Source organism: Arachis stenosperma, chromosome 6, assembly GCF_014773155.1.
Source record: "Arachis stenosperma cultivar V10309 chromosome 6, arast.V10309.gnm1.PFL2, whole genome shotgun sequence".
NCBI classification, from domain to species: Eukaryota; Viridiplantae; Streptophyta; class Magnoliopsida; order Fabales; family Fabaceae; genus Arachis; species Arachis stenosperma.
The window spans coordinates 85724856-85734889 of NC_080382.1; the positions used below are offsets into that span (position 1 = coordinate 85724856).

General features: G+C 33.4%; 1 protein-coding gene across 1 annotated transcript; it reads right to left on the minus strand.

Annotated features, from left to right (window-relative positions):
- Nucleotides 1–8236: 8236 nt before the first annotated feature.
- LOC130935958 (uncharacterized) lies at nt 8237–9699 on the minus strand. The gene has a single exon (XM_057865900.1). It carries the CDS (start codon nt 9413–9415, stop codon nt 8486–8488), a length of 930 nt encoding a protein of 309 aa, XP_057721883.1. The 5' UTR covers nt 9416–9699; the 3' UTR covers nt 8237–8485.
- Between the last annotated feature and the right edge of the window lie 335 nt (nt 9700–10034).

Below are 10034 nucleotides of genomic sequence, written 5' to 3' on the forward strand. Positions count from 1 at the left end.
TTCTTGCCATTTACATTCCTTGCCTCTCTTGCTTTCATTCACAACCCTATGCTCTCTCTCATAGCCAATAAATGTACATTTCATTGCAACTCCTAGGGAGAATGACCCGAGATTTAAATACTCTCGGTTAATTAGAATTTGTAAACATTTGATTAACAGAATTCATTGTTGGTTTGGACTATGCTACTAACAAAGTGATTCATGTTTTTGATTGATTCCAAACTATACAATAAATTCTCTTATCACAGCCGTTGAGGTTGGAGCCATTAGCAAGGTCAGTGCCTACAGTGGCGAGCTCCGTCGATAGTGATAGCAGGCGCGGCGCTGGCAGAACGGCTCCTCCTCCATTGCATCCTTCTCCCTTTTTCTCTGGCTAACTCGAGCTATCCCTCTCTTCATTCTCTGCGCCTCCAGCTACAACGGCGATGACAATGACAGTTTTGGTTGCTACTCTTTTCTTTGCTGTACACCATGGTGGTGGTAGGACTTTCTAATCCAGTAGTCATTCCTTTTTTCTCTCACTCCTCCATCTCTCTTATTCATCTTCATCGCTTTCTAACCTTGCCCTCCCTCTCTAAGAGCAACAATTATTATTTTGTTTGAGCTTAGTTCGGATATACGATTGTGATGTTCACTAAGGCATGAAAAACAATTGATTGTTGATCCTACGAGAAACGACTAAAACGAAGTTATACTTGTTTTGGATTTTTTTAATTAAATTATAGTTGTGATTTGTAATGGGGATAGAAAGGGGGATAAAGGATGAGGAAAATTAACGTTATAAGAAGCGTAATTTGGAATTTTTAAGGTTTGGATAATTTTATCATACGGATCCTATCTTTCATAGGTACAACTTCAATTTCATTGTTTCATGTAGGGGTGCACATGACTCGACCCGACCCGAAGATCTGGTTCAGACCCGAATACTTTGGAGGTTAATTTGGTGTAATTTCACCTGGTGTAGGGTTGGGTAAGGGTCTAAAAAATAGACCCGGTCATTCTTTAGGGTCGGGTCCGGGTCAAGGCCTATGTACATTCAAAGAAGACTAAAAGTTAAAAGGTATATATGTTTTAAATTAGTTCCAATATTATGTTATATTAATTATAAACTTATTGTTTTGTTTTCAATCACATTTGATGAATTAGAAAATAAATCAAAGAAGCATGAAATTAGAATTTATGGATAAATTCAAGTTCAAATATAGATATTAACTTCACGGTAATAAATATGTTTTTTTCCTTTATAAATAGGTGATCATAATTTTTTGACATAAAATTTATCAATACTCAACCTCATCAGTCTAAACCCGATTTTAGTGTGACTTAAAAGTAGTGTAATTTTATTGGGTCTAAGATCGGATAAGACTCTAAAAAATTAACCCGGTCATTATTCAGGATCGCGTTCGAGTCAAGGCAAACCCCATTTCACCCGGTGTATGTACATTTCTAATTTCATGAGTAGATTTATCAATATTTAAAATTTTTGTAGATAGAAATAATAGTTTACTTAATTTTTTTTAATATTTTGGATCATAAAAGAATTTCATGCATTTTCTTGGTATGTGATAAATTAGTAATATAAAATTATGTAAGTTATTAATTTGGTATTAGTGTATTCTTTTTCTATGAACAATTTAAATATCCAAACTTAATACTAGGTTGGTTTTACTATACGTGGATTATATATTACTTTAATATAATTTGAATTTAATTTATGTTTATAGATTATAGTTATAAGTAGAGTTGTAAATATGGTTTATATATCAATAAATTATAAATTATAAATTCCTAAATGTATCTAATATTAGTTTGGATTTTTTTTAAGTATATGATTTCAAATTATAATGCATGAAACAGATTAGATAGGCTTGTGGGATTATATCTTTTTAATTAACAAATTAAACTTGAACCTAAAATTAAAAAAGCTTATAAAAAATAATGAATTTGGATTCTCTAAAATTTAAATTTTTATTTAAAAGGGAAAAGTGTGATTTCTCACCATTACTAGAAAACTAGTTATTACAGACGGATATTTCCGACGGATTTTATCCCACGAAAATACAGAGGGAATTTCAGAGGGATTTTTGGTTAGAAAACAAAAAAAAGGATTAGCATAAATTACAGACGGAAAAGAGAATCCGTCGATAATTCTGTCGGAAAAATTATTTTTTTCTGTGAAAAATGGTTACAGACAGAAAATCCGTCTGTAATTAAATAGACAAAACGCTGCGTTTTATTAAATTATTAATTTAAATTTTCCGTCGAAAATATTAAATTAACCCTAATTTTATAACCATCCTTATCGAGCTCCATTCTCCTCCTGACCTATGAACTCATTTTCACCCTCATCCCTCCCTCTTCAAAGTTGTCGTCAAACGCTTCTCCTCCGGTAGAAGATGCTGTTGTCGCCAGCGGGGACAGACCATGGGTTCCTTCATCATCTGGGGAAGCTCTACTCGGCCCTCTTCACATTGTTCCTCCTTTTCTCGCCGTCGCACCAAGTTCTGAGTTGAGCTGGTAGCGTCACCGTCGTGAAGGGTTCCTCCCCTCCTCGCCTTGCGTCGTTTCTGATTCTCTGCTCCTCACCGTTTTTGCCTTTGATTTTGTGAGTTGATTTTTGATTTTGTGATTTCATCTCTACTTCCATTAATTTTTTCTTATTTTCTTATCAACCTTTTGGTTTATCTCTTTGATTTCTTCTATTAGAATTTGTTCCTGCAGAATTTGATTTAGTTAGTTACTTTCTGGTGCTTAAGTTTTTTTTTAATGGGAATAATCAAGTAATCTATCTTTTCTAGGGTTTGGAGGCTATGCCTAAAGCTGACTTGAGTTCACTGTGAGTTGCTATTAATTGCTACAAGCTCTTCTCCTTTTTTCTTTATTGTTTGTTTGGATCTTTAATTTTGAGTAGCTGTGCTATGATTTATGATCTATTCCACTATCTATTTCTTTTGATGCTGTTTTTCTTCCTCCAAGTTTTTTAATTGTTCATTGTGTGAGTTGTCGAGATGGGTCAATTTTGTTAGTATATCACAAGTAGAAAACTTCTCGTGGTACTTTTATTTGTTAATCAATATAACTAGGACCGCAGCACCATCTTTCAATAATCAATACCTTGCATGTCTCATACATCAAAGATCCATTTATTGTGACAGCTTTAGGTATCATGGAAGCTGTAGCTATGGTAACTTTGGAAGGCATTTCGTCTTTTTCATCAACTTCAATTACCAACAATCCACACCTACGTCTATACCTGATTCTACTCATACTCTGATTCTACTCAATACTCTGATTCTACTCAACAAGCGAAGAGGCATTGAAATAACTCATACTCTGATTCTACTCAATACCTGCTTAATACCCTTGCTAACTTAAGAATCGGAGTCCCTTGCAGGTACCCCCCACCCTCCGGGGACGAAGGAATCAGCACCTCCATTAAGTCCCACAAATCGGATACCACCGTTCTGACCAATACAGAAGATCTCATCCGAGATCGACCTACAGTTTCAGGTAACCCTTGGAATAGGTGTCTTCTTAATGTTTGATAACATGCCTGAACTAAAAATGAGATTTTTTCAGGTGAAAACTGATGGAGCAAACTCTAAGGGAAGATGTAGCTAACTGGGTTTACAGGGGTGAAGGAGTTGTTAATCTTGTTCTTGCTTACAATGGATCAAATCCTTCTTTTGTGAGTTATTTTTTCTTCACTAATTGGGGTTTAACTACATGGATTGAATGACACAATTGCATGCCATGATAATAAATGCTTATGTTGGTACGCTTAATAATATACAGATTTATTAGTATTTTAATTTGTGGTTCTTTGGAGTAAGGAGCACCATGTAAAAACTAGTGCATGTGCTTTTGTAGTCTTCTATAACCGTGACTTCATTATCGTGAGTTTTTTGACATTTTCTAACTGTAGTTAGTCTTTTTGAACTATGGTCCATTTTTCCTTTCCTTATAAATATCCAAGGCTGGGACATGAAAAACTAAAACAAATTGCTTGTTGTGATTCACTATCTAGTTGTTGGGTATCCACAACCACAAAGTAGCTTCACCATCGCTGAACTATATATATATAGTAACACCATCCCATCCACTTTACACTACCCAATCCTCATTCATCTTTCTTCACTTCACTCAAACTCATACCGTAGCCACAACTAATTACTTTTAGAATTGCAAAATCTTCCTTTTTACTTCCATGCTTGATTCTCTTATCCATCGTAGTCGCTAAAACTGGTATTCTCTTCTCTCTATTTTTTATTTTCTTCTTCATTGTATTTGTTATATATTTTTTTCTTTCTTTTTGTCTATTCATCCATTTATATTGGTTATTGTTCAATGTATGGGCAGCACCTCTTAGTCTATGAGTTTCATAGAAATGGATCACTGCATGAGTTTCATATGAGTTTTAACACATGCATTAGTTAGTTTATTCCTGTCTAATGAAATAAAAGCTTTTGCTCATTCTGGAGTTAATTTTTCCGCAATTAGTATATTCATAATATATACAAATAGTGTTACAAATGGGAAAGTTCTGTTATCATCTTTGACACTTCATGACCTTATTTGATACGAGAATTTTTGTCCGCATTGAATCGAATCAAATCCTAACAAGTGGTAATAGGATCTATGTCATTTCATACGTTATGTGAAAGAATAGGTGAAGGAACTATAGAAACCATAAGAGAAACTATAACTACATATACTTAATTCACTTGAATGACAATTGGTTCTGTTGTGAAAAATAGCTGCAAGTGTTTGGGGTCTAGTAGCATTATGGCTACAGGTAATGCCTCTCTTGTCCAACATGTGAACTTAGTTAGTTGTGCTGAGACTGATTAATTTAAATTGGTGGAAACTCGCTTAAGCTTTGAATCAAAGTAAGATAATTATATGTGGTATGAAAGCTAGAAACATCTTAATGGATTGGTTTACCTACATGATTACGAAATGTCATAAAATACTAAAGAATTTTATCATTGTTTCTTTTTATTTTCTTATGATTATGGAATGTCATAAAATACTAAAGAATTTTTCATTGAGGTGCAGAAGTGTGACAGCATTCCAATTAAGTCATGAAACAGTATCTATGCACAGATACAAACTATGAAATAGTGTATACTAATCCGAATAGTTCCAATTTAATCTTTTTGTCTTCCAAATAATTTAGGCGGAGAGAAAGCACATATGTTGGAAGACTTGTTCATAGCTCACATTGTTGGAATGGACACAATGGCTCGTAGATTCAAGAATGCTGCTAAGTTAATTGAGGTACCATTGCTTACACCTATTTATGAATATTTTTCTAATTTAGATTTAGAGAATTCATGTCAAAACTTCACTCATAAATCATATTAATTTTTCTTTTTAATTTCCATTATATTATACTAGACCAAAGGATGGTTTCCTTGCTCAGTTTGTTAAAAAGCGATACCAAATTTTTGACACTAACCTAGGTGCTCAGATAGAGGTTCAAATTTTTATTCTACTTTTTGTTGGTTCATTTTTTTGAAATTTGAAGGAAAACATAAATGGATTTGATAAGTTTCAACCTGTGATAAAGGGCTTTTAGTTTCCAATTTTCAGGTTAGTGTTGAGCATCATAGTCAGCCCTTAACATGATTTTGATATCTGCAGGAAAGAGCAACTCAATAGGTATTGTCATTGTAGTGATTTAATGCTTGATTAACTACAAATATGCCATCAATGATTATGTTTGAATCTAACCATTATTTCCTACACGTTAATACTAGGGAAGTTACTTGTATATTATATATGCACATTGTGATAATAAGGAACATATTATGATGGTCTTCATCTTGCTCAACGGCAAAAAAAAGTAAAGGTGTTCATATATAGGCGTTTTGAGGTTATCAATAAAGTTACATAGTCTTAAGTGGATTCTCTTAAGTGGATTCAGGTGTAGCTTATCAATTGCAAAAGGGAACTGTAGAAATAAATGGTCATGGTTTATAATTGTTGTTGTTTATACATAAATATTTCTTTCTTATAGCCTAACAATATTTGTTACTGATGATCATATACCTTCTTAAAAGGATTCTGTTGATCTTAAATCAAAGAAGGCAAAGGTCCTTGTTGAGGTAAATCTATATTGCGCTCTTCTATTGAAAGGCAAATTTAGTTGCCAAATATTAGTATAGTTGTGATGTGTCTGTGAAGACCATTTAGAAGGATGAATTTTTGAAACTCTGCTTTGTGACAGCTTCTATATCAGCAAACTCTATAAATAAAGAAGAGAGCTGTGTCAATACAAACTGTGTTTTCTTCATTTTGCTGATAAAAAAATAGAATATATAGAATATTATCTCAGTATTTCCATTAATCAATGTCACAAGGATTTGGTTTTTAAGATTTCACGTGTTGCCTTATAAACCATGAAAGTAATTAGGTACCTTGAAATATATTCTTTTTCTGGTTGAATAAGCCATTAGATTTTCTTTGTGCCAGAATTTCTTGTGCCAAAAGGGGAAGCATCAGTGAGAATTTCTTTGTGCCAGAATTTTTTGTATATCAAGAATGATGTTGTATCATCAAACTTAACTCCTTGAGGCACCAAATTTAAGAGAACAGTGGTTTTCTCTAGTTGATGATTTGCTGCATTAGCTCCAACAATGCGAACCTGGTTGCGACTCAACAAAAAACTGGCTGCAATTTCCTCAACTAGCTTGAAAACCAAAGGAAAGAACTTGTATATTGCAATGCTGATGTGGAGTTTAACTTGAAGTGGCCGCACACAACCACAAGGAGATCCAGGAGGTGTTTTTGTCAATAGCTCTGAGCAAGTCACCATCATGCAATCTAAAAGGAATAGGATCAATATAAAATCTTGTTTGTTTAAATTGTTGAAAATGAAGGAACTAGTAGTGTCAATGAGTAATGTAAATAGTTATAGTTCTGTCAATGGTTTATTTTTTGGCTATCTTTTTATTGAGATAGTGAGATATTGGCCAATGATGTTGAAAAATAACTTCCAATTTTATAGGCATCATGTAATGAATATTATGTTTATCTATATGATTTTTGGTCTCTTTTTTTCAATTTACAGTGTGTTTGATGGAGGAAATTTAAAAAATAAACCTAAAGTATTCATTTTGCAATGGAAAAATTTAAAAAAATTTCTATTTTTCTTTACCGACGAATTTACAGACGAATTTTCTGTCTGTAATCACAGTGTGAGATGATTTTCCATGGTTCAAATTACAGACGGAAAATCCGTCGGAAAATCCGTCTATAATTACAGACGGAAAATCCGTCGAAAAATCCGTCTGTAATTATAGACAGAAAATCCGTCGAAAAGTTCGTCACCTTTGGAAAATGGATAGAAAATTTACAGAGTAAAAATCCATCGGTAACTGGTAAAAATCCGTCTGTAATTTTCCGACGGAAAAAAATCCGTCGGTAAATAATTTCCGACAAGGCTTTTACAGAGGGACAAAATCCGTTGGTAACCAAAAATCCGTTTGTAATAAAGACTAAATGCGTCTGTAAATCTGTCTGTATTAATCAATTTTCTAGTTGTGCACCTTTAAATGATTTCTCTCTCATATTTTTTCTTGGTCTCACCTATAAAATAAATGGTGAGAGATTACATTTTACTCTCTAAAGTAAAATTCAAAAATAATAGGATTCAACTTTTTTCTTAGTATTTAATATATAGGATTAAATTTTGACCACATATTTATCAAACAGGTCAGGCTTGATTTAGCAAAAGCCCAGATGAGCCCAGTCTTCACGGCAAAGAGTCCCTAAATAAAGTACATTAATAAATAACCAATTTGAATTGGTCGATTGGTCAATTTACTCGTGAGGTGGATTGATTATATATATATAATATTAAAAGTTAGATAAAAAGCATATCCTATATGCGTATTAATAATTATATATTACTATTTTATATATATATATATATATATATATATAATAGTAATATATAATTTTACATATATATTAATATTCTTAATTATTTAAAATTTTATAGTCATTTTTTATATATAATTTTGATGTAAAACATAATAAAAAATTTATAATTCATAGATAGACAATATATTAAACTCGATTGTTAAGATAATATTTACAACATTGATTACTCAATGGTTAAACTCGAATCAAGAACTACTAATTATAATTTCTTTTGATAAATGCACGAGAGTGCGATTTGAATAAATTCAACGAAAAGATTATCTATAACTTGATGATTGTAGCCTTGTAGGGGACGAAATTAGCACCACATTATATAGAATTAATTCCACTATACATATAATATTTTCCTTAATCTAAATGGTTGATCTATCCTTTCAAGATGAAAAATACATGAGCACAAGATAATATATAAACCTTCAAGTCTAGATAGATTGAGAGGGGAAAATCTCAATAGGTCTCAGTTTCGTCAAAGTCTTGAGAGAAAGGAAAACCAGTTGAATGATAGATAATAATATATAGAAGCTAAGTGAATGAATCAATCAGGATTCTTACTGTTAGCACATATCAACAAAGAGAATCCATTGTCACTTGTCTCGAAATCCTTCTCTTCCAACAACCACAACCTACTGTCCAATCCACTCCTCGTACGGAACATGAAAACAGCAGAGCCTCTGTTGTTTTGATCGAAGAAAAGCCAATCATGAATGTCCCACATCATATCCACAACTAAACCGTCCACGAAAACCGTGTGGTTCCCGCGAAAGTTCCACTTCAGCCTCTTCACCTGCAAAATTCTCTTCTCGTCCATATGCACACACAATACTACTTCATCATGTCCGTGTCCCTTGTAACATTCTTCGTCTACCGTACGAAAATTTATCACTATGTCGTGCGAGATTCCCGCATCGGAGAACCTCGTCTTCGTCGAAAACATAGCATTGCCGAAGAACCTCTCGATTCTAGAAACCAACGAGAAGCTTCCATAGCCACCATTTGCCTCGGCGTTCTTGTTGTCACCGAGGTGCAGGCAGGGTTCTGCGTTGACCAAAACATCAACGTAGAACCCGCCAATAGGCTCTGGCCCTTGATCGCTGCTGTATTTTGCGGCAGTGACATCCCACGAGACTTGCACGTGAAGGTTCTGAGACTCCAAGGTTTCGTTTCCTTTGCTTTTTCTTAATTGGTGCTCCTTTGGTATGGAGTGGAAAGAAGGATCAGAATTATTGGTAACGGTTATGACGAAGCCTTGGCCTATGAGTTTCTTGGTCCAAGTTAATGATATCAAGAGCAGTTGTGGTTTTTGCGTGGAATTGAAGTTGACTTTGTAAACTGAAGTAACAGAGTATTTGGTGGAAGAAAGGGTTATCTTTGGACAGAGATAGGCTTGGCTTGAAGGCTTTGAAGAACAATACGAATCGGACACTCTAATCGCATGTTCATTGTAACATGATGCTAACCCTCTCATTATTAATATTAAAAGAATAATAATTAACCCCAATTTTATTAAAAAATAAAAAGATATGGATCAACGGTTACTTACTCTTGTGTTTGCACAAGATGGAAGAAAGAATTAGCTAGCAACTAGAAAGAGATAGAGAGAGAGAGATTGAAGGTGACAAAAGACAGGGCAACTTCCGCTTCTGGAGTTTTCCATGTGTTAAACGTCCTTTCTGTTATCTTTAGCATAGCCTGTTGAGAGAAACATAAGTGGAAAGAGTAAAGACAAAGACTAATACAGAGAGAAAATGAAAACCATGTTCCTTGGCTCCTCCATTGAATGGCACCACAATTAAATCCAAGCATTAAAATTAATTAATATTTTACTTTATTATGATATTGAAAAGTCATGTGATGATTCAATCCTAAACCGATTACGTTTCTTTTTATTGCTATTAATCCCTGCTTTGACCTTATCTACTTACAATATTCCTACAGTAATAATACTCGATGCTTTCAAATAATTTCCTATTTAAAATTCAATTTGGTCTAAAATAACTTTTATTTATAAAATTACATAACATTAAATTCTTTTTCATTAATAGCTCTATTAGATGACAGAGAAGAAAGAGCAAATAATAAATATG